The following is a 24,259-nucleotide window of genomic DNA, read 5'->3' on the forward strand; positions in this document are numbered from 1 at the left end:
AGCATGATGGGGCCTCTCTAGGACGTCGAGAAACGGCCGGAAGTAGCATGATGGGGCCTCTCTAGGACGTCGAGAAACGGCGGGTTATGCGAACTCGGTGGTTCCGGGCCGAGCTCGTAAAGGCGTCCCCAGCCAAGATGGCGGCATCCCAGCTTCTTTGCATAGTGGAGGGCGGTTAGCCCAACTTGAACGTCTGTCTGGCATTGGTGAGCTGCCTTGTTCCCCCCTTAAATTCTCTTTCTGTTCTTCGAGAAGCCTTAGCAGCGCCTCTCGCCCAGAGTTAGGGCGGTCGCGACCGCTTCGGCGTGGCGCTCGGGTCGGGTGAGGGGGCCTCACGACCCCTCCGCAGTCGCCAGCATCAGACCGCGCAGCGACCCCGTTTCTTTGAGAAAACTCTTTGTGTTTTTTTTTCTTTTCTTTTCTTTTCTTTTCTTTTCTTTTCTTATTTACGCTGTAGGAGAAAAATGTTCCGTGCTACTCCCCCGGAGCTCTAAACTTGTCATCCGTATTTCCACGCACCTCCCGGGCTGCAGGCTTCCCCGCCACGTAGAGGTCAGACAGCCCCGTTAGGGGTGCCTGGGCCTCAGGGTCCTGCCCCCTTGCAGGCCGGGTCCAGAGGAGCCAGACGAACACTGCAGAGCTGCTGGCCCTGCTGACCAGGGGAAGACGAACTGGGTTTGTGATGCATTAAGTTATGATTGCAGAAAAAAATCAGATGAGTTTCTGCGTGACAAGACTCATTTTTTTCCCTTTCACTATATTTGAGAGGCAGAGAGACATCAGCATGGACTCTCCCCAAATGCCCTTAACAGCCAGGGCCGGACCAGGCCGAAGCTTTTTGTTGTTGTTGTTAATTATTTTATTTATTTGAAAGAGTAACAGAGAGAGAGAGAGAGAGAGAGAGAGCGAGCGTGCGAGCTTTCCCAGGCTATAGCTGGATCGGAAGTGGAGCAGCCAGGATTCAAACCAGCACCCATATGGGATGCTGGCACTGCAAGCTGGGGCTTTAACCCACTGCGCCAGCCCTAGGACCCAACTCTTTGAACCATCCCGTCCTGTCTCCCAGGCTGTTCGTTAGCAGGGAGCTGGATCAGAAGTGGAAGAGCCAGGCCAGGGCCCGGCACTCCCAACAGCTGATGTGGTCCACGTGGGAGTCCTAGCTGCTTCCGGTGCCAAACGCCACCTCTCCTTTGTTTTAGTGCTGCACTTCCGCGGGGCCCAGGATTTCCCAATTCCGAGCTCTGCAGGAGGAACAGAGTGGCAGACAGTGCACAAGCTGTGGTTCTGTGATGTGATTAATGAGATTATTAGTTTACCTTGTGTGCCAGACTGAACTCGCCTGTTAACAGCTTTAACCCTCGCAACCCCTCCGAGATGAGTTTGGGAGGCAGGGAGAGAGCTTCCATCTGCTGGTTCGATGCCCCAGATGCCTACGACGTGCCCCTTCGATCCGGTCTCCTGTGTGGGTGCAAGAGCCCAGTGCCTTGAGCCTTCACCTCCGTTTCCCAGGATTTGCATTAGTCCTTCAGAAAGTTAGCAGGAAATGGAATTGAAAGATGGTTTTATTTTGGCTGTACACAAGTTTTGAAGATTTATTTATTTGAAAGGTAGCGCGCGAACACACACACACACACACACAGAGGGAGATACAGAGATGTTTTCCATCTACTGGTTCACTCCCCAAATGACCATAAGAGCCAGCTCTGGGCCAGGCTGAAGCCAAGACTCAGGAACTCCATTCTGGTCTCCCACGTGGGTGCAGGTGCCCAAGGCCTTGAGCCATCTTCTGCTGCTTTCCCAGGCCACAACAGAGAGCTGGATCAGAAGTGGAGCAGCCGGGACTAGAACTGGCGCCCATATGGGATGCCGGCACTGCAGGCGGCGGCTTTGCCCACTATGCCACAGCGTCAGCCCCTGTACAGAACTTCTTATCTTCATCGTTAAGCCATGCCTGGCTGTCCTTACCACTGAACTGTGCACTTTCCAATCATTGAATTGGTAAATATTCTGTATATTCCATCACAAAACGTAAAGATTAATGACCTGGCCGCTTCCCAGTCTCTTTAGAAGCAAATCCACGTGTTGCATCATGGGCAGGTGAGACCCTCACTCCTGTCCCCTCCCCAGCCCCTCAGTCCAGCCACAGGTGTCCTCCCTGCACCTGTCCCAAACTCACCGGGAGCTCTGAACATCCGGCCTGCTGCGCCACCCTTGGAAATGACTCCTGAGCCCGACCTGCCCTCCCAGCCCTGGATCCCCACGGGCATCTCATTGGATCTCGGCTCAGGGATCTCCTCACCAAGACCAAGCCTAAGCCTGCCTCTCCAGCAGCCCTCACAATGTGCAAACGTTCTGCGCCATCCCTTGACACGCTGTCCGACTCTAGCAAGTTCCGGGAGACTCCAAGGGAGGGCATTTGGCCTAACCGTGGACAGCGGTGAGGACGCCCAGGTGCCCCGGCAAAGGTTGGATCCCCAGCTCCAGTTCCTGACTCCAGCTTCCTGCCAAGGCAGACCCGCCCCTCTACTCCCACCACCCCTGCCCCGCCAGGAGGCAACAGATGATGGCTTCAGCCTGGTCCAGCCCTGGCCATTGCAGGCCTGTGGGGAATGGAACCAGCCGATGGGAGTTCTTTGTGTCTCTCTGCCCCTCGAATAAATAAATAAAAACCGTACACGCACTGTCCTCTTCTTCCCCCTCCCTCCCAGGCGGCACCAGCTCTCTCCAGCTCCTCCTCCTCCTGGGACTCACCCTCCCTTTGCGCTGGTCACCCCCCTGGCCTTCACAGCCGCCTACTCCTGTTCAGCCCTTGGCCAACGCCGGGGCTCCCCTGCTGCATGTCCCTGGGCGGGAAACCTCTGCAGCTCTTGCTTACTCAGGCTCACGCGGGCGGTCCCTGAGCCATGCAGATGCTAAGCAGGAGGCCCTCCTGAGCAAGGTTCTCCCCAATGCCAAGGTCACCAGCACCCTTGGTTCCCGCTCTTGATGACCGCCACCTGGGAATAGATGCCCAACACACCACACTGCTTTGTTTTTTTGTTTTTTTTTTTTTTTAATTTTTATTTATTTATTTTTTCTTTGACAGGCAGAGTGGACAGTGAGAGAGAGAGACAGAGAGAAAGGTCTTCCTTTTGCCGTTGGTTCACCCTCCAATGGCTGCCGCGGTAGCGCGCTGCGGCCGGCGCACCGCGCTGTTCCGATGGCAGGAGCCAGGTGCTTCTCCTGGTCTCCCATGGGGTGCAGGACCCAAGGACTTGGGCCATCCTCCACTGCACTCCCTAGCCACAGCAGAGAGCTGGCCTGGAAGAGGGGCAACCGGGACAGGATCGGTGCCCCAACCGGGACTAGAACCCGGTGTGCCGGCGCCGCAAGGCGGAGGATTAGCCTGTTGAGCCGCGGCGCCGGCCACACCACACTGCTTTGTAAAGACAGCTTCTGCTGGTTCCTGTCTAGCAGCCCTGCTCCCGCTCAAGAACTTTCAGTGGCTCCTTAGTGCCTTCAACATAAACATCAAGCCCCCCTGTTGAGATCTGTACCCTCCCAGGTTGGTATTTTTTTTTTTAAAGATTTATTTATTTATTTATTTTTAAAGATTTTATTTATTTGAGAGATAAGGTTACAAACAGTGAGAGGGAGAGAGAGGTCTTCCATCTGCTGGTTCACTCCCCAGATGGCCGCAATGGCCGGAGCTGCACCAGTCAGGAGCCAGGAGCTTCTTCCTGATCTCCCATGTGGGTGCAGGGACCCAAGGACTTGGATCATTTTCTGTACTGCTCTCCCAGGCCATAGCAGAGAGCTGGATAAGAAGTGGAGCAGCTGGCCAGCGCTGCAGCTCACTAGGCTAATCCTCTGCCCTGTGGCGCCGGCACACCGGTTCTAGTCCCGGTCGGGGCACCGATCCTGTCCTGGTTGCCCGTCTTCCAGGCCAGCTCTCTGCTGTGGCCCGGGAGTGCAGTGGAGGATGGCCCAAGTGCTTGGGCCCTGCACCCCATGGGAGACCAGGATAAGTACCTGGCTCCTGCCATTGGATCAGCGCGGTGCGCCGGCCGCAGCGCGCCTACCGCAGCGGCCATTGGAGGGTGAACCAACGGCAAAAGGAAGACCTTTCTCTCTGTCTCTCTCTCACTGTCCACTCTGCCTGTCAAAAAAAAAAAAAAAAAAAAAGAAGTGGAGCAGCTGGGACTCGAACCAGTGTCCATATGGCATGCTGGCACCGCAGGCAGAGGATTAACCTACTGCCCCATGGCACCCACCCTATTTATTTGAGAGGCAGAGTTACAGACAGGGAGAGACAGAGAGGTCTTCCATATGCTGGTTCACTCTCCAAATGGCCTCAGTGATTGGGATTAGGCCAGACTGAAGCCAGGAGCTTTTTCTGGATCTCCCACGCAGGTGCAGGAGCCCAGGCACTTGAGTCATTTTCTATACTGCTCTCCCAGGGCATACCAGAGAGCTGGATCGGATGGGATGCCATTGCTGCAGGTGGAGGCTTTACCTGCTCCGCCACAGCACCAGCCCCGCCCCCCCAAATTTGACCCACTTCTCAGCTGCCTCTGCCCTCCCAGGATTCCTCGTCCAATTCATGCTTCAGTCGGGTGACCTGCTGACCAGTCCTCACAGATGCCTAGGTCTCCTGAAACCTTTCTCATTCTTCAAGGCCATTTGGAACCACCTCCTCCAGGGAACCCTCCTTGATTCAGAAGACCAGCCCAGGGCTCCAGGAGATCCCCTCACATGCTATTTTGTACTGTATTTGAATCTTAAGAGCAATCACCGGGGTGGCTCCTACATGGGGCTTGGCTTAACCTGCTGTGCCACCATGCCAGCCTGGTGATTGGTGTTAAGATTCAAACACAGTACATGTTGGGGTATCTCCCGGAGCCCATGTGGGATGCTGGCACTGCGGCACAGGCTTAGCCTACTGCACCTCAGCGGCCATCCCATGACCTAGGCTTTTTTTTTTTTTTTTAAGATTTCTTTGTTTATTTGAAAGGCAGAGGCAGAGAGAGAGGGAGAGAGAAAGGTCTTCCATCCGCTGGTTCACTTCCCAATTGGCTGCAATGGCCGGAGCTGCACTGATCTGAAGCCAGGAGCCAGGAGCTTCTTCCTGGTCTCCCACGCAGGTGCAGGGACCCAAGGACTTGGGCCATCTTCTACTGCTTTCCCAGGCCATAGCAGAGAGCTGGATTGGAAGGGGAGCAGCTGGGATTCGAACCAGACACCAGGGAGCAGGCACTGTGCTATGGTGGGTAATGCCCCTACCTGCAGCACCGGCATCCCATATGGGCACCAGTTCAATTCCCGGCTGTGCCTGGGAAAGTAGTAGAAGATGGCCAAGTGCTTGAGCCCCTGCACCCACGTGGGAGACCTGGAAGAAGCTCCTGGCTGCTGGCTTCAGCCTGGCCCAGTCCCTGGCTGTTGGTGGCCATTTGGGGAGTGAAGCAGCGGATGGAAGACCTCTCTCTTTCTCTCTCTCTGTAACTCTGCCTTTCAAATACAATAAATACATCTAAAAAAAAAAAAAAAAAAAAAGGAAAAGGAAGAGAACAGGGGCTCTAGCATGCACGGGCTCAGCTTCTCTAGGGATCTCCCAGGGAGTCTGGACCCCATCCCGCAACCTGAGCCCCTTCCTGTGTTTCATTTGTTATTTATTTATTTATTTGCTACGCTGGAATGGCGCCCTGCCTCCTTAGAGCGAACTGAGGCTGGAGGGAGGGGGCCAGGTGCGGAGCCTAGATCTGGGCACCTGCGGGCACCTGTACACCCCCCACCCACTCCACGGGGCTCCCTGCGGGTGACAATTAGCCAGGTCTGGCAGTGGATAACCGAGCAACTGATGCGTCCTGAGATGATGCAAAGAACTCAACCGCACTGCACCTGCTACTGAGCCATTTCGAGAAAAGTCCAGCATCGCTTTTTTTTTTTTTTTTTTTTTTTAACAAAAGACTGGGTGTCAGGCTTCATCTAGCTGCATCTTTACAGGCACTTTTCTGTTTCACAAGTTCGGAAACTTGAGGGATCCTTGAGGGAAGCTCAAAGGGATGCATTTCAGTTCCCAAGTCCCTGGCTCAGGAGCCAGCGTCCGGGCTCAAGTCAGTCCTTCGTGCCCACGGTCAGGTTCAACCCCACCCTGGGGCAGCGGCTCACCCGCACTCCTCAAAGATGTCCGGGTAGTGTCTGAAGAGCACAGGCGGGTCCCGGTCCCCTCGCACCGGGGCGCGGGGCACCGCGCGGATCCCCGGCCTCCGGCCCCGCCGCCCCCCGGAGCAGGAGCGGTGGATCCACTGGTGCGCCTCCACCGCGAACTTCCTCTTGAAGCGCGTGCCGCACTCGGGGCAGGGGAAGGGCCGCTCGCCCGAGTGCATGCGCCGGTGGCTGACCAGCAGCGAGGGGTAGGTGAAGCGGCGGCCGCAGTCCGCACACACGTGGCGCCGCTGGCTGGCCTGAGCGTCCAAGCCGGGCGCCGGCGGCTGTGCACCTGCCGTCCGGTCCCAGGCAACCTTGGCTGGTGGCGGCTCTGCTCTCGCCGAGGCCATGCTGATGGGACGGTCGGTGCTGTGGGTAACCAACTCCTCAGGCGCGTTTGCAGGTCCCTTGACCCCCGATGCTTCCTGGGGTTCCTCCTCCTTCTTCTTGTTTGGGGCTTGTCCTGGGAAGCAGGAATTAAGGTCTATTTAGCTGCGGTCCTCGGGTGTTACATGGGAGTAGGAGCGGCTTCCTCACTTCCTAGGGTCTGCTGGGCAGGATGGATGCGAAGATGGACGCTAAGCACTTACACATGCTCAATGAGCAGGAGCTACTGTGAGTGGGGGCTATCAATTTTGGGGTGGAGACGGGGAGAGGGCCAGACTGCTTTACAGAGGAGAAAATGCTCGGTTTACTGCAGATGGCGCTGCTGGGGGCAGGGGGTGGCGAGGGGAACAAGAGCCGAGCTGTCCATTACTGGACAGCTCTTGTTCCACATTGCCTCGGTCAATGAGTATCCATGGGAGGCCCAAGCACTTCCGTTTTTAAAGGGCTGTACTTATACCTGAGAGAGAGAGAAAGAGGGGGTGACGCTCTCCAAGGGGGGGACCTGGACCTGTGAGAGCCCTGGGCTCAGCTCTGGTCTCTGCATGTCCCAAGTCCTGAACGCGCAGTCCCCGGTCTCGCCTCCCTTCCCCCCCTCTTAGTGTCATACACCTCCAGGCTCTCTACTTCCTTGGGGACGCTGGATGCAAACCCTGCCCTGGCAAACCGCGGTTGGGGAGAAGGGGGGCCAATCCCTCACCTCTCAGAGCCCCTCCCGGGCTCTGTCCCTCGTCAGGGTCCTGGGCGGCGGGGCTCCAAGCCTCACTCTCCCGTTCCATCCAAGAGATGAGGGCTGGTTTGGGGCCCGGGAATCCTGGGAGAGAACGGGGTGAGGACGGGGAGGGATGTCACCGTGCTGGCCCGAGGCTGCCTGGGAAGATGTCACACACACCCCCCACCGGGGTGAGGGCACCTGCTCGGTCTTATACTCAACCTGGAGAGGGTGTGCAATGCTGCAGACTGAATGGAGCGGATGCGGGATGGGAACGCTCCCGAGGGGGTACCCGAAGCCCTGGGAGTGGGAGGAGGCTGGTGCTGTTGGTGGAATAGCGTGGGGTTACAGCTCACGATCCGCTCCCCCTGTGAATCCCAGCGAACGGGGGTGGGGGGCTCGGACCCGGGGCCTCACCGAGCGCGCCCAGGTGGCCGTAGTTCTCCCGCATCACGTCCCGGTACAGGGCCCGCTGCGCGGGCCGCAGACACCCCCACTCCTCCGGGGAGAAGTACACGGCCACGTCCGCGAACCGCACGGCCCCGGGCTTCCCGCAACCGGGCCGGGTCTCGCCGGCTCTCAGCGCCAGCAGCGGGGCTGGGGGCGGCGCCATGGGGCCGAGCGGCGGCCGCCTCGTGCCCGGGGCCGCCGCCTCTCGGCTCCCGGGTCTCCGATTTCGTCGTCCACAGGAAGGACTGCGGGGGCCCGGGCCCCGCCCAGCCTCGGCGTCGGAACGCAGCCGGGACTGGGGAGCGAAGTAGCAGGGGCTGGCGGCTGGGGATGCGGGGGTTCTGAGGGGACAGAGAAAACTCCTTGGCTGTTTATTCACTTCACGGCCGCTTGGACAGACGCCCGGGTTAAGGGACCCGGAAGATGCCTTCAGAAAATATGGCGACAACCTGGCTTCAATTGCCATCCGCTCCACGCCAGCACTCGCCCCCACCCCTACCCCCGGAACATAGCAAACATGGCGCCCGTGCGGCTTCCCTGGCTTCATCGTCCCACTTGCCCTTAAATACAATGGCGACTTCTAAGAAGAGAGGGCGGTGGAGGGCCAGGGAAGCCTGGGAGGCCGACGAGACCCTTTTGCCTTCAAGAAAGATGGACGAGCCCGTAGCTTCAAGGTCCTCGTATACCCGCAAAGACGGCGGCAGATGATTGGTCTAACCACATGAAGAAGCTGGGCCGTGATTGGTCGCCGCCGGGCGGGGCGTTTAAAAGGACCCGGGGCCATTCAGCCGCTCTTATTGCTAGAACTAAAGGAAGACGCGGCTCCCAGTGCTTTGTGACAACCTCGCGGCTTAGGGTCCCCGCCCCCCCCCCCCCCCCCCGGCGGCGCCACTCTGCGCCTGCGCTGCACGCGAAGACACGTGCTTTGTGGAGATAGTCATTAATTAGTATACGTGGTTATTTTACAAACTAATACAGGGGTCCTCGCTGTGGCGCAGAGGGTTGAAGCCCCAGCCTGCAGTGCCGGCATCCCATATGAGCGTCGGTTCGAGTCCCGGCTGCTCCTTTTCCGATCCTGCTCCCTGCTATGGCCTCGGAAAGCAGTAGAGGATGGCCCACGTCCTAGGGCCCCTGCACTGCGTGGGAGACCCGGAAGAAGCTCCTGGCTCCTGGCTTCGGATCAGCTCAGTTCTGCCCATCGCAGCAATCAGGGAGTGAACCAGAGGATGGAAGACCTCAATCTCTCTCTGTAACTCTGCCTTTCAAATAAATAAAATAAATCTTAAAAATAAAAAGCGAGCGTGCAATCTCTGCTTTAAAAAAAAAAAAAAAAAAACAGGCCGGCGCCGTGGCTCAACAGGCTAATCCTCCGCCTTGCGGCGCCGGCACACCGGGTTCTAGTCCCGGTCGGGGCACCGATCCTGTCCCGGTTGCCCCTCTTCCAGGCCAGCTCTCTGCTGTGGCCAGGGAGTGCAGTGGAGGATGGCCCAAGTGTTTGGGCTCTGCACCCCATGGGAGACCAGGAGAAGCACCTGGCTCCTGCCATCGGAACAGCGCGGTGCGCCGGCCGCAGCGCGCTACCGCGGCGGCCATTGGAGGGTGAACCAACGGCAAAGGAAGACCTTTCCCTCTGTCTCTCTCTCTCTCTCACTGTCCACTCTGCCTGTCAAAAAAAAAAAAAAAAAAAAAAACATACATTCAGCTTGTAAGGAAGAGGCAGTGCAATCCCCTTGTACTTTCTTCTTACTCCCTAGAGGCAACCTCTTTTAACTCTTCATTGATTTGAGTTCTATACAGATATTTTACAGTTATGTACAGATAATATACAGACCTCCAAGGTGAAATTCGCTGAGTACTGATAAATGTGTATAGCTGTTTGGGGCTGGTGCTGTAGCATAGCAGGTAAAGCCACCGCCTGCAGTGCCGGCATCCCATATGGGCGCTGGTTTGAGTCCCAGCTGCTCCACTTCCAATCCAGCTCTCTGCTGTGGCCTGGAAAAGTAGTGGAAGATGGCCCAAGCCCCTGGGCCCCTGCACCCACGTGGGAGACCCGATAGAAACTCCTAGCTCTTGGCTTCAGATCGGCGCAGCTCCAGGCGTTGTGACTATCTGGGGAGTGAACCAGTGGATGGAAGATCTCTCTCTCTCTGACTCTACCTCTCTGTAACTCTGCCTTTCAAATAAAATAAATAAATCTTTTTAAAAAATGTATACAGCTGTGTAACCATCACCTAAAATACCTAACAAGCCAGGGATGTCAACAGGGAGTGTTTTTTTGTGCATGGGTAAATCAGTATTTTTTATCATGGTAAAATACACTTGCGACAAACTAGTCATTTTCTTTCTTTCTTTCTTTTTGACAGGCAGAGTGGACAGTGAGAGAGAGAGACAGAGAGAAAGGTCTTCCTTTGCCGTTGGTTCACCCTCCAATGGCCGCCGCGGCCGGCATGCTGCGGCCGGCGCACCACGCTGATCCAATGGCAGGAGCCAGGTACTTATCCTGGTCTCCCATGGCCTCCCTGGCCACAGCAGAGAGCTGGCCTGGAAGAGGGGCAACCGGGACAGAATCCGGTGCCCCGACCGGGACTAGAACCTGGTGTGCCGGCGCCGCAAGGCAGAGGATTAGCCTGTTGAGCCACGGCACCGGCCGTCATTTTCATTTTATTTGAAAGGCAGAGTGACAGAGAGGGGAGAGACACAGAGACCTCCGATCCCCTGCCTCACTCCCCAGATGCTTGTAACAGCGGCAGCCGCCCAGGTGGAAGCCAGCAGCCCAGAAATCCATCCAGATCCCAGGTGGGCGGAGGAACCCAAGCACTTGAGACATTTGCTGCAGCCTCCCAGGATGCATTAGCAGGAAAGTGGACGGAGAGAGGAGTTGACAGGAGTCCAGCTGGGCGCTCTGATATGAGATGCAGGCTTCCCAAGCCACGGCTTAACCTGCTGTACCCTGGTGCCTGGCCCATACTATTGTAACTTGATAAAATCTACAAAACACAAAATTTGCTGATGGGTCGTCATGCACTGCATCCCAGGATGCATCAGTGGGAACCTGGATGGAAAGCACAGGGCAGCTGGGACTTGAGACAGCAACGCAACCGTGGGTGTGGGTGACCCAGGCAGTGCCTTCACCCGTCGCACCACAACTCCTGCCCTGTTTGTTTTTGTTATAAGATTTATTTATTTATTTTGACAGGCAGAGTGGACAGTGAGAGAGAGAGACAGAGAGAAAGGTCTTCCTTTGCTGTTGGTTCACCCTCCAATGGCCACCGAGGCCGGCACGCTACGGCCAGCGCACTGCGCTGATCCGAAGCCAGGAGCCAGGTGCTTCTCCTGGTCTCCCATGGGGTGCAGGGCCCAAGTTCTTGGGCCATCCTCCACTGCCCTCCCGGGCCACAGCAGAGAGCTGGCCTGGAAGAGGGGCAACCGGGACAGAATCCGGCGCCCCAACCAGGACTAGAACTTGGTGTGCCGGCGCTGCAAGGTGGAGGATTAGCCTATTGAGCCGCAGCACCGGCCTATTTATTTATTTCAAAGTCAGAGTTACACAGAGAGAGAAGGAGAGGCAGAGAGAGAGACAGAGAGAGAGAGAGGTCTTCCATGCACTGGTTCACTCCCCAGATGGTCGCAATGGCCAGAGCTGGGCCAATCCAAAGCCAGGAGCTTCTTCCAGGTCTCCCACGTGGGTGCAGGGGCCCAAGGACTTGTCCAACTTCTGCTTTCCCAGACCTTAGCATAAGAAGTGGAACAGCCAGACTCGAACCCGTGCCCATACGGGATGCCGGTACTGCAGGCCATGGCTTTACCTGCTGTGCCACAGCGCCGGCTCCTGCCCTGTTTTTTTTTTTTTTTTAATTTTTTTATTTTTAAACCACCTTCGCAATTCTGTGGCGTTAACTGCATTCTCAGGGCTGTGTGCAACTATCAGCACCAAATATTTCCAAAACATCTTCATCAGCCGAAAAGGAAGTCGAGAATCCATGGAAGAGTCACTCCGCACTCCTCCCACCTCCCTCCCTGATCAGCAGCCTCTGATCCACTTTTGTCTCTTTGTACTTGCTCTTCCAGTCTCTCATATAAATGGAACCATTCAATCTTTGTCCTTCTATGTCCAGCTTCTTACCTCCTCACTTAACCTACTTCCAGAGTTCATCCTTATTGTGGCATGTACCACAACTTCATTCCTCTTTCTAAAAAAATGTTGGTAAAATGAATGCATAAGATTGGCGCTGTGGCCACTGCCTGCATCCCATGTGGGCACTGGTTTGAGACCCAGCTGCTCCACTTCCAATCCAGCTCCCTGCTATGGCCTCGGAAAGCAGTGGAAGATGGCCCAAAGCTCAGCTCTGGCCATTGTGACCAAACTCTCTTTCTCTGCCTCTCTTTCTCTCTCTGTGTAACTCTTTCAAATAAATAAATAACATTAATATATATGTGTGTATATATACATATATATGTACACACACACACATGACTTACCACTTTCCTTGCTTGTAGGTATAACCCAGCGGTATTAGGTACATTCACGCCGTGTGAAATATCACTGACATCCATCTCCATCCAGCATCTTCATCTTCCCCAAAATGAGTCGTTCACTGAACCCTTAGTTCTTTCTTCCGAACTTTCTTCTTTTAATATTTATTTATTTGGAAGGCAGAGTGACAGAGAGAAAGAGATCTTTTTCCATCCGCGGGTTTATTCCTCCAATGGCCGCAATAATTGGGGCTGGGCCAGGCGGAAGCCAGAAGCAGGGACTTCATCCCGGTCTCCCATGGGTGGTGGGGACTCAGCTCTGCGCCGTCATCGGCTGCTTTGCAGGCACATTCACAAGGAGCTTGCTTGGAACTGGAGCAGCCAGAACTAGAATCAGCGCTCTAGTATGGGATACAGTCATGGCCTCTGCAGCACACAGCCAGCAAAGTTCTGCTGATTTCACAGCACCAATAAAGGATGCCCTAGGCCAGCACTGTGGCTCAATAGGCTAATCCTCCACCTGCGGCGCCGGCACCCCGGGTTCTAGTCCCGGTCGGGGCGCCAGATTCTATCCCGGTTGCCCCTCTTCCAGGCCAGCTCTCTGCTGTGGCCCAGGAGTGCAGTGGAGAATGGCCCAAGTGCTTGGGCCCTGCACCCCATGGGAGACCAGGAGAAGCACCTGGCTCCTGGCTTTGGATCAGCGCGGTGCACTGGCCGCAGTGGCCATTGGAGGGTGAACCAACGGCAAAGGAAGACCTTTCTCTCTGTCTCTCTCTCTCACTGTCCACTCTGCCTGTCAGAAAAAAAAAAAAAAAAAAAGGATGCCCTCAATGGCGTCTAAAATCAGTATATCAAGAAATATCAATAAGGGCAGGCAGGGGTCTGGTGTTGTGACACAGCAGGTTAAGCCCACCTGCAACACCTGGAATCTGGGTGCTCCACTTCCGATCCAGCTCCCTGCTATGGCCTAGGAAAACAGCGGAAGATGGGCCAAGTCCTTGGGGGCCCTGTACTCTCTGTACATAGGGAGACCAGATGAAGTTCCTGGCTCCTAGCTTTCAGCCTAGCCCAGCCTTGCCCACTGCAGCCATTTGGGGAGTGAACCAGTAGATACAAGATTCTCTCTCTCTCTCTCTCTCCTTTTCTTTTTAGATTTATTTATTCATTTGAAAAGCAGAAATACAGAGAGAAAGAGGGAGATGGAGAAAGAATCTTCCATCTGCTGATTCACTCCCCAGATGGCTGCAATGGCCAGGGTTAGGCCAGGCCAAAGCCAGGAGCCAAAAACTTCATCCGGGTCTCCCATGTGGGTTCAGGGGCCCAAGGACTTGGAACATTTTCTGTTGCTTTCCCAGGCACATTAGCTCAGAGCCGGATCGGAAGTGGAGCAGCCAAGACTCGAACCAGCGCCCATATAGTTTAACCTTCTATGCCACAGTGCTGCCCCGTAAATAAATCTTCAAAAGGAAAAAAAAAAAAAAAACCTTTGCATCTTCAGAGGTTCAAGTTTTTTATTTTATTTTTATTTTATTTTTTTGACAGGCAGAGTGGACAGTGAGAGAGACAGAGACAGAGAGGAAGGTCTTCCTTTGCCGTTGGTTCACCCTCCAATGGCCGCCGCGGCCGGCATGCTGGGGCCGGCGCACCACGCTGATCCGATGGCAGGAGCCAGATGCTTCTCCTGGTCTCCCATGGGGTGCAGGGCCCAAGCACTTGGGCCATCCTCCATCTGCACTCCCTGGCCACAGCAGAGAGCTGGCCTGGAAGAGGAGCAACTGGGACAGAATCCGGTGCCCCGACCGGGACTAGAACCTGGTGTCCTGTGCCCCGACCAGGACTAGAACCTGGTGTGCCGACGCCGCAAGGTGGAGGATTAGCCTGTTGAGCTACAGCGCCGGTCCAGAGGGTCAAGTTTTAAACATAAATAAGGACAGGCATTGTGGCCCAGAGGTCAAGTCACGCCCTCATCCCTAGTGAGTGCATGGTTCAAGTCCCAGCTCCGCCCCACTTCTCATCCAGCTTCCTGCGCATGCGCACCCTGGAGGCAGCAGGTGAGGGCAAAGGTAGTTCAGTTCCTGCCACCCCTGTTGGAGTCCTGGCTCTTAGCTTCTGCCTGGCCCAGTGCCAGCTGATGGGGGCATCGGAGGAGTGGACCAGCAAATGGAAACCTCTCGCCCTTGCTTCTCTGTGTCACTCTGCCTTCAAACAATCAAATCAATCTATTTTGAAGAGATGACTGTAGAAGCTGGGTGATGGGAACGAGAGTGTTTACTGCAACATTCGATTCTTTTGAAGATTGGAAGTGTGTGTAACAAAATGTTGAGCGACCGGCACTCGGCAATATGCTTTGAAGACTGTAAGGACGGGGGCCGTTATTTTTTTTTAAGAATTATTTTATTTATTTGAAAGACAGAGTTACAGAGAGAAGTAGAGCCAGAGAGAGAGAGAGAGAGAGAGAGAGAGAGAGAGAGAGAGAGAGGTCTTCCATCCTCTAGTTCACTCCCCAGATGACCGCAACGGCCAGAGCTGAGCTGATCTGAAGCCAGGCGCTTCTGCCAGGTCTCCTACGAAGGTGCAGGGGCCTGAGGACTTGGGCCATCATCTACTGCTATCCCAGGCCATAGCAGAGAGCTGGACAGGAAGTGGAGCAGCCAGGTCTCAAACTGGTGCTATGCCACAGCACCACCCCCCGCAGTTTATTCTTTAAAACAAAACAAAACAAAATATAGGGCAGGAGCTGTGGTGCAGCAGGTTAAAGCTCTGGCCTGCAGTGCCAATATCCCATATGGATGCCGGTTCAGGTCCTGGCTGCTCCACCTCTAGTCCAGCTCCCTGCTGGTGCGCCTGGGAAAGCAGTGGGAGATGGCCTGGGTGCTGGAGTCCCTGCACCCATGTGGGAGACCTGGAAGAAGCTCTTGGCTCCTGGCTTCAGATCTGCCCAACTTGGCCATTGGGGCCATTTGGGGAGTGAACCAGCGGATGGAAGACCTTTCTCTCTTTCTGTAACTCTGCCTCTCAAATAAATAAATCCTGAAAAACAAAACAAAAATCCTCCCCAGAATTCTGTTTCCAGCTTACATGGCTTAAGAATACATTATCCAGGGACTGGCACTTTGGCACCGTGGGTTAAAGCCCTGGCATGAAGCACTGTCAACCCATATGGCCGCCGGTTCTAGTCCCGGCTGCTCCTCTTCCGATCCAGCTCTCTGCTATGGCCTGGGAAAGCAGTAGAGGATGGCCAAGTGCTTGGACCCCTGCACCCATGTGGGAGACCCGGAAGAAGCTCCTGGCCCCTGGCTTCGGATTGGCACAGCTCGGACAGTTGCGGCCATCTGGGCAGTGAACCAGCAAAAGGAAGATCTCTCTCTCTGTCTCTACCTCTCTCTGTAACTGTCTTTCAAATAAATAAAATAATTTTTTAAAAGAAAAGATTATTCAAAGGATGCAAAATCCCGGGAACGTGCAAATACCTGAGGAAGAAGAGAACATTGCAATCAACAGGCCCACCCCTCCAGTTTAGTGTGATATGTGTACTAAAGCGAGCACCGTGCAGGAAGCTGCCCCACCTGAGGCCAGTGTCCTCTCTGCGGCCACCTTGAGGTCTTCAAGACCAAACAGCGCCCGCCACCGATGGCGCAGTGGCTTCGTGCCGCCTGTGTCTCCTTGCAGTCTCACCTGCACTGGCCACAACAGTCCTGGGATGAGCGCCCCTCTGTGGAGACAAGTCCAAGGTAGCACCTCGATTCTGGGGGGTCCAGAATGGGGGTGGCTCCTTTAATAGGCTCTGGCATCTCAAATGACCCCCAGCACTGAGGAGATATCAGACCAGAAAGCAGAACACTCTAAGGGAAAGAATATTCCAGAAAGAAGAGCCAGCTAGGCCGATGGTTTGTAGTACAAGGAGGCCAGGTGGGCCGGTTCAAGTCCTGGCTACTCGGCTTCCAATCCAGTTTCCTGCTAATATGCAGCCTGGGGTGCAGGCAGTCCCGATGGGGCTTCGGCGGGATCAGAGTGTGCGAGTGGAGACGGGCTCGACACGAGACACCTGCTACCTTTCCCGTGCCCCCGCCCACGGCCCATGGGCTCTCGCCCTGGGATCCTGGGCCTCGGGGCTGCATGCCTCCGCACTCCTGCGAAGGAGAAGCACTGGGCTCCACTGAGAACACGGGCGGGGAGGGCGAGGCCGCCGCCTCTGTGCAGCACTCCCAGCCCACTGGCCTCTGGGGCCCTCCGTGCCCCTCGCCCACGCTCCGCGGAATCCAGAACGATTGCCGGGATTGAACGAGCGCCCCCAGGCGGCCGTAGGGTGCGTCGCATCACACGTCCCCGGACGGGGATCCTGCGCGCGCACCACACACCTCACTCCGGGGAGACGTACAAGGCCACGTACGCAAACCTCACGGCCCCTGGCCGGATCTTCCCGGTACATCCGCCGTGGGGTCCAGGGCGGCGCGGTGGGAAACCCTCCGTGGTGCTCGGCAAACTGAGGCTTTCGGGATACGTGGGAATGCTACAGCTTTTCTGCCTTGCCTCTGATAATCTGCGAGGGTAATCCTGCCCTCAACCAAAATGGCGCCTTCGGGCTTCAACATCCCTCACTTTCCCCCTCTGCCCTTACGCAGCGGGGCGGAACCCAGAAGGGAGATTGGACGCTACAACTCAGCCACGTGTTAGATAACGTGCGTTGATTGGTCAGCCCCTGGAGGCCCGGGAAAGAAGGAAGGCTTTGATTGGTCTCTCCATGTTTGAAAGGCGTTGATTGGTCAGCTCTTGGAGGCCAGGAGAAGAAGGGAGGCTGTGATTGGTCTCTCCAGAGCGGCCCGTTTGAAAGGCTGAGGGTGAGCGAGTGACTGGTCTGGAAGTGGCTGGGGCCGAGACGACTGAGGCGGGCTGTGGAGATGCGGGTCTGGAGGCCGGTGTGTCCCGTTCTGCGCTCTCGGAACAGCACCGGGAGGCTGGGCGGCGGCTTCCTGCGCAGTCTGCTGCGGAGCCCAGGCGGCCTGGTGACTCCAGGATTGAGACCCGTCCGCTGGTTCTCGGTTTGGCTGCGTGCTTCGTCAGTAAGACTCACGCTCATCACCGTAATCGATGCCGCCGTCGGTATCCTGTCTCAAACTGACAGCCGGTAAACACGTGGTAAAACAGGGAATGGGTCAGAGCGCCCCCCACCCCCCCTTTCTACCAGTCAAAACCGGTCAATGAAAAGTTCCTCTGGCAGATCTGACTTATTTATTTATTTATTTATTTTAAGATTTTATCTATTTGAGAGAATTACAGACAGTGAGAGGCAGAGAGAGGTCTTCCATCCACTGGTTCACTCCCCAAATGGCTGCAGCAGCCGGAGCTGCACCGATCCAAGTCAGGAGCCAGGAGCTTCTTCCGGGTCTCCCACGCGGGTGCAGGGGCCCAGGGACTTGGACCATCTCCTACTGCTTTCCCAGGCCACAGCGGAGAGCTGGATCGGAAGAGGAGCAGCCAGGACTAGAACCGGCGGCCATATGGGATGCCGGCGCTGCAGGCGGAGGCTTTAACTCGCTGAACCTCAGCGCCGGCCCCGGGGTTCTGTTTTAATGATAAACCAAATCCAAAAGAATGTAGCGTCGAGAGTTTCTCAAATGTTGGGCTCTCCCGAACGAGGAGTGGGGACACCGGCTTTGGAAACTGACGGCGCCTACTAAAGCTGAGTACGTGCACACCTGTTACCCAGCAGTTCGTCCCTAGGTATCTATTCCACAGAAGCGCACACGTATATTCACTCACTTAGTCAAATGCTCTCAGCAACCCCAGTCGCAATAGCTAAAAACGCAACTATCCACAGCAAACCAATGCGTCAATCTATTGTGGGATATTCGTAGAATGGGATGCTATCCAGAACAAGCACTTGGGCCCTCGGCTGCTTTCGCAGGCCGTTAGCAGGGAGCTGGCTGGGAAGTGTAGCAGCTGGGACCCGAACCAGCGCTCATACGGAATGCAGGGGTCACAGGCAGTAGCTTTACCTGCTGTGCCACAATACTGGCTCTCCTTTGTCTTTTTTTTTTTTTTTTTTTTAATCATTTATTTTGTTTGTTTGAAAGGCACAGTGACAGAGAGGGAGAGGGCTTGCATCCGCTGGTTTACTCCCTAAATGGCTGCCAAAGCCAGGAACCAGGAGCTCCATCTGCGTCTCCCACATGGGTGGCAGGGACCCAACTACTTGAGCTGTTATCTGCCGCCTCCCAGGGTGTGCATTCGTGGGAAGCTGCATTGGAAGTGGAGCAGCTGGAATTCAAACCCAGCACTCCCAGTATGGGGAGTGGGTGCCCCAAGGGGTGACTTAAGCTGTAGTGCCACCCAGGACTTGTTCTTGGGATTTCCACAGAACATTCACCATGAAATGCTAAAACAGCATTCTCACAAGTACACTGAGTGTAGGAGGAGACAACGGAGGCACCAGGAAGACTAGAAAAATGAGGAGCATGAACGTGAAGAGAGTTCACGTTTGCATTTATTTATTTTCATTGTATTTGAGAGAACCAGAGAAGAGAAATGTCTTCCATCTTCTTGTTCACTCCCTAAATGTTTTCAGTAGCTGGCGCTGAGCCAGGCTGAAGCCGGGAGCCTGGAACTCCCTTGCAAGTAGCAGGAACCCAAGTACCTGAGCCGTCACTGGCTGCCTCCTAGGGTGTGCGTTAGCAGGAAGCTGGACTCTGAAGTGGAGCCAGTGTTGTGGCGTAGCAGATAATATCACTACCTATAACACTGGCATCCCCACATGGGTGCTGGTTTGAGTCCCAGCTGCTCCACTTCTGTAACCCTCTCAAAATGAACAACTAAACCTTAAAAAAACAAACAAACAAACAAAAAAAAAACAAAAAACAAAAAAAAACGGAGCCAGGACTGAACCTAGGCACTCTGATATAGGATACACATGTCCCACGTAGCACCTGTGTAGCTGTGCCAAAGTGCCCGCCCCCAAGAGAATTTAATTAGGAAAACTCAGGTAAATAAGGTAAAAACCAAAGTACTGATTTGTTGACTAAGTCATCTCTTTTTTATACAGATGTATATATTTGTTTGAAAGAGTTACAGAGAGGGAGAGAGCGAGCTTCCATCTGTTGGTTCACTCCCTAGATGGCAGCATTGGCCAGTGCTGGGCCAGGCTGAAGTCAGGAGCCCAGTGCCTCTTCCTGGTCTCCCACGTGGATGGCAGGGGCCGCAGTACTCGGGCCATTCTCTGCTTTTCCCAGGCCATTGGCAGGAAGCTGGATAGGAAGTGGTACAGCCGGGACACAAACTGCACCCATACGGGATGCTGATGGCGGCTTAAACTGCTGCACCACAGCGCCAGCCCCTGTCAGTCATTTTAAAGCACAGTTTTAGTGGAATAGTTCATTGCGTAGCAGCTGGCTTTGGAGTCAGACTGGCTTGGAGTCTTGACACTCAGAACCACCAGGTAAGTGGTCCTGGGCAAGTTTGGTATCATTGACCGTTTGTCTTCTCCTCCATTAATGGGAAGTAATACTACTGTCAGGACTGGAATCTGAGGTCACCCTTCCACGTTAGTGAATTAGTCAGCTACTGTTCCATGCTAGCGGGAAACGAGATTGCTGGAGGGGCCACCGTCATGGCGTCCCGGCCTGCAGTGCCAGCATCCCATATGGGCACTGGGTCGAGTCCTGGCTGCTCCACTTCCGATCCAGCTCCCTACCAATGCACTTGGGAAAGCAGCAGGTGACAGCCCAAGTGCCTGGGCCCTTGCAGGCACATAGGGGACCCGGAGGAAGCTCCTGGCTCCTGGCTTCAGATCGGCGCATTTCTGGGCGTTGCGGCCATCTGGGGAGTAAACCATTGGATGGAAGACCTCTCTCTCTTTGTCTCTACCTCTCTATGTAACTCTGTCTTTCAAATCAATAAAATACATCTTATAAAAAGAGAGAGAGAGGGAGAGATCACTGGAACACAGACAAAGGACCTGGATAGCACCCGAAGCATTGGTTTTTTTGGCCTCCTCAGTCGCAGACGGGCAAGGAGGAGGGCACCATGAACGCCAGGTCTGTGGTGAGTTGCCTCGCAGGGAGGAACTATGCAGTTGGCACAGCGGCCGCTCAGCAGGAAGCAGGAAGCAGGAAGCCGGCTGCCCTTGCGTCTTAGGTGGAGACTTTACGTCTCCCTCAAGGTTGCTTGTTGCAAATGTTGCCCTGAGAAGCGGCGTGGGTGAAGAGTGGTCAGGGCTGTGGTGGTGGCACACCGGTGAAGCTGCCACCCTTGATGCTGTATCCCGTATCGGAGTGCCAGTTTGAGTCCTGGCTGCTCCCCTGCTGATCCAGCACCCTGCCAATGGCCTGGGAAAGCAGCAGAAGATGGCCCAAGTGCTTGGCCCCTGCCATCCACATGGGAAACCCAGATGGTGTTCCTGGCTCCCGACTTTGGCCTGACCCAGCTCTGACTGTCCTGGCCATTTGGGAAGTGAACCAGTGGGTAGAAGATCTCTTTCTCTCTGTCTCTTTTCCTCTCTAACTCTGCCTTTCAAATACATCAAAATAACTTATTTTTTAAAGAATGGCTAGGGCTTTGTGTTATACTCTCAGCTATGGTTTACTAAATCTAAGGGATATAGACTAAAACCAGCAAAGGGAAAAGTTTCATGAGGCAAACTCCAGCAGAAACCCGACGCCAACATCCAGGGGAGTCACAGGGGACAGCGTTTGTCTCCCAGCAAGCACCCGTGACCTCAGGTGCAACTAGCGTTCACCCAAGCCTTGGTGTCCTGGGTTCTCATGGGGGAATCTCACACAGGCTGGGCGTGCCCACAACGCTGACAGCTGCCCAGTCCCATCCCACAGAGGGAAAACAGGCACTCAGCGTCAGTCACATGAGCAGGCTACACCAATGTGGTCATACTGTTGTGGCAAGGCGCAGGCCTTGTCCAGCATAGAATATTCCAAGGGCTGGGAAGTTACTCCCCGGAAGCAGACCCTGGGTTCTTTGGAATGTTCTGGTCTGGAGCCACGTGCGTCTGCAGAGTTAACCCTCTCCTGATCTCCTTGGGTCCGCTGTGTGCCTGGTGGGCCACAGTGATTTTGATCTCCTAGGAGTAGAATCCGTTTGGAGCCCTTGCCTGGTAACCTCTGAAAACTCGAGTTGCTCCGTGCTGTGGTTTGGACGTGGTTTGTTCCCCAGGGGCCACGTGCTGGATGGAGCTCGGTCCCAATGTATAAAGAGGTGGCAGACACTATGGTTAGGTCATGGCAGGGTGCTGCCATGTGGGTCCTCAGGGTCTGGGTCATTTCTCAAGATGGTGGGTTGTTTTAAGCATGGCCGCCCCTGTGCTCTGCCCCTTCTGCACGTGGGTGTTTCCCAGCCCACCCTGGTGCTGTGTCGTGATGTAGCAGTCAAGGGCGTTCTCATCACAGTCTGGACTTCCAGCCTCCAAAACTGAACTAAATCAATCTCCCATCCACTGGTTCAGTCCCCCAGATGACTGCAATGGCCAGGGACAGACCAGGAGCTGGGAACTCAGTCCAGGTCTCCCAAGGGGTTGGCAGGGGCCCAAGGACTTGAGCCATCACCACAGTCTACCAGGATCTGCATTGGTAAGAAGGAGCCAGAGCCAGGACTTGAACCCAGGTACCCTGATGACAGACATGGGCATCTTAACTGCAAGGCTAAATGCCCACTCTTAAACCTCTATTTTTTTTTTTTTAAATAACCCAGCCTCGGTGTTTTTTTTTTTTTTTTAAATAGCAACAGAAAATGAACTAATACTTTTCATTTTTGTATAAAAACATGAAGAGGAGTAAAGGTACAGGAATTAAGTCACTGCTTGGGATGCCTACATCTCACACCGGAGTGCCTGGTTCAAGTCTCAGCTCTGCTTCTGATTCCAGCTCCCTGCTCGTGCGCACCCTGGGAGGCAGCAGGTGATGGCTCAAGTCCTTGGGCCCCTGCCCCCCACAGGAGAGACCAGATTGAGTTCTGGGCTCCTGGCTTTGGCCTGGCCCAGCCCTGGCTGTATTTTTTTTTTTTTTAAGATTTGTTTATTTGAAAGGCAAAATTACAAAGAGAGAAAGAAAGGGCGGGGGTAGAAATATATAAAGATCTTCCATCCTATGGTTCACTCCCCAGATGGCCACAACAGCCTGGGCTGAGCCAGGCCAGAGCCAGGAGCTTCTTCTCCCTCATAGGTGCAGGGGCCCAGAGACTTGGGCCATCTGCTGCTGCTTTTCCCAGGCCACTAGTGTGGAGCTGGATCAGAAGTGAAACAGCTGGGCCTTGGGTGTCGGCATTGCAGGCAGCAGCTTAATCTGTTATGCCACAACGCGGGCCCCTCCCCTGCTTTTTAAAAAGATTTATCTTGGGGCTGGTATTGTGGGGTGACTAGTTAAGCCACCACCGGTGATGCCAACATCCCATATGGGTGCCAGTGTGAGTCCCAGCTGCCCCACTTTCTGTTTAGCTCCCTGTTAATAGCCTGGGAAAAGCCTCAGCAGGTGGTCCAAGTACTTAGACCCCTGCACACATTTAGATTTATTTATTTATTTGAAAGGCAGAGTTACAGAGTAAGAGGGATAGACAGGCCTTCCTCTAATAGTTCACTCCCCAAATGACTGTGAAGCCAGGAGCCTGGAACTCCATCCGGGTCTCCCACATCGGTGGCAGGGGCCTAAGCACTTGGGCCATCTTCCACTGCCTTCCCGGGAGCATTAAAGGAAGCTGGATCGGAAGTGGAGCAGCCAGGACTGGAACGGGAGCTAATATGAGATGCCAGCAATGCAGGCAGTAGTTTAACCCACTGTGCCACATTGCCAGCCCTTTGTGGGGTTCTTAAAAACATATGATTTGCGGGCCGGCACCATGGCTCATTTGGTTAATCCTCCACCTGCAGCACCGGCATCCCATATGGGTGCCGAGTTCTAGTCCCGGTTTCTCCTCTTCCAGGCCAGCTCTCTGCTATGGCCTGGGAAGGCAGTGGAGGTTGGCCCAAGTGCTTGGGCATCTATACCCTCATGGGAGACCAGGAGGAAGTACCTGGCTCCTGGCTTCAGATCATCAGCACAGCACAGGCCGTAGCGGCCATTTGGGGAGTGAACCAACGGAAGGAAGACCTTTCTCTCTCTCTCTCTCTCTCTCTCTCTCTCTCTCTCTCTCTCACTAACTCTATCTGTCAAAAAAAATAGGATTTAGTTTATATTTAAAGTGGTTAACCCGGTGCCTGGCACATCCTAAGAATTCGGTGAGATTGCTCTCTCCTCAGGGGAGGCAGAAGCAAAAGGCAGAAGTAGATTCGGAGAATGGGCACTGCTTCAAGAAATTTAGCTGGAAACAGGAGATGAGGCCAGAGGGAGAGCTAATTTTTATTTTTTTTAAGATTTATTTATTCATTTGAAAGAGTTACACAGAGAGGAGAGGCAGAGAGAGAGAGAGAGAGAGAGGCAGAGAGAGGAAGGTCTTCCATCCGCCGGTTCACTCTCCAATTGGCAGCAATGGCCCAAGCTGCACCGATCTGAAGTCAGGAGCCAGAAGCCTCCTCCCAGTCTCCCACGTGGGTACAGGGGCCCAAGGACTTGGGCCATCTTCTACTGCTTTCCCAGGCCACAGCAGAGAGCTGGATCAGAAGAGGAGCACTCGGGACTTGAACCAGCGTCCACATGGGATGCCGGCACTGCAGGCAGTGGCCCCATTTTTATTGTTTTTAAAGACAAACCTTAACACATTTATAGGCCAAAGTGTGTGTTTTCCACACAAAAGAGGGGCTCTGAACCCATAAAACCAAAAGAGGAAAGCAAAGGAAGCGAGTGGAGCCAAGGCCGGAAGGGCAGAAGTGGGATAAGCCCAGGCCCAGGGGACGCTGGTCGGCACACATGGCCTTCCTGCCACATGTGGGCGGCGTGTCCGAGGGGCCCCTGCCTAACCCTCATGTTTCCTTAGTGGAGGAGGAGCTGATCACGGCTGGAGAAGACGTGGAAGACCCTGAGCGGGCTGGCAGCCAGGGAAGAGCAGCTTACACTCGGGGCAGCCAGGCCGGCAGGCGGCACCTGAACCCAGACCGGGGCTGCGCGCTGTCGGCGACGTGTC

The 24,259-nt window shown here is 54.8% G+C and overlaps 1 protein-coding gene across 1 annotated transcript; it reads right to left on the bottom strand.

The window, feature by feature from the left end:
• Positions 1–4,953: 4,953 nt before the first annotated feature.
• Positions 4,954–7,895, bottom strand: ZNF688 (zinc finger protein 688). Its single transcript, XM_062180485.1, has 3 exons — positions 7,700–7,895; positions 7,271–7,384; positions 4,954–6,649 (listed from the first exon to the last, which is right to left on the bottom strand). Exons 1-3 carry the CDS (start codon positions 7,893–7,895, stop codon positions 6,144–6,146), a joined length of 816 nt encoding a protein of 271 aa, XP_062036469.1. The 3' UTR covers positions 4,954–6,143.
• Positions 7,896–24,259: the final 16,364 nt, after the last annotated feature.

Source organism: Lepus europaeus, chromosome 21 (assembly GCF_033115175.1).
Source record: "Lepus europaeus isolate LE1 chromosome 21, mLepTim1.pri, whole genome shotgun sequence".
In the NCBI taxonomy this organism is placed as follows: Eukaryota; Metazoa; Chordata; class Mammalia; order Lagomorpha; family Leporidae; genus Lepus; species Lepus europaeus.

What these genes read in the sequence shown, in the direction of transcription:
- ZNF688 (XM_062180485.1), bottom strand. Translation starts at nt 7,895, where the DNA reads ATGGCGCCGCCCCCAGCCCCGCTGCTGGCGCTGAGAGCCGGCGAGACC. An exon ending in CGGCCACCTGGGCGCGCTCG is followed by an intron (nt 7,385 to 7,699) that starts GTGAGGCCCCGG and finishes GTTCTCTCCCAG; the next exon opens with GATTCCCGGGCCCCAAACCA. An exon ending in CCCGGGAGGGGCTCTGAGAG is followed by an intron (nt 6,650 to 7,270) that starts GTGAGGGATTGG and finishes CCTGCTTCCCAG; the next exon opens with GACAAGCCCCAAACAAGAAG.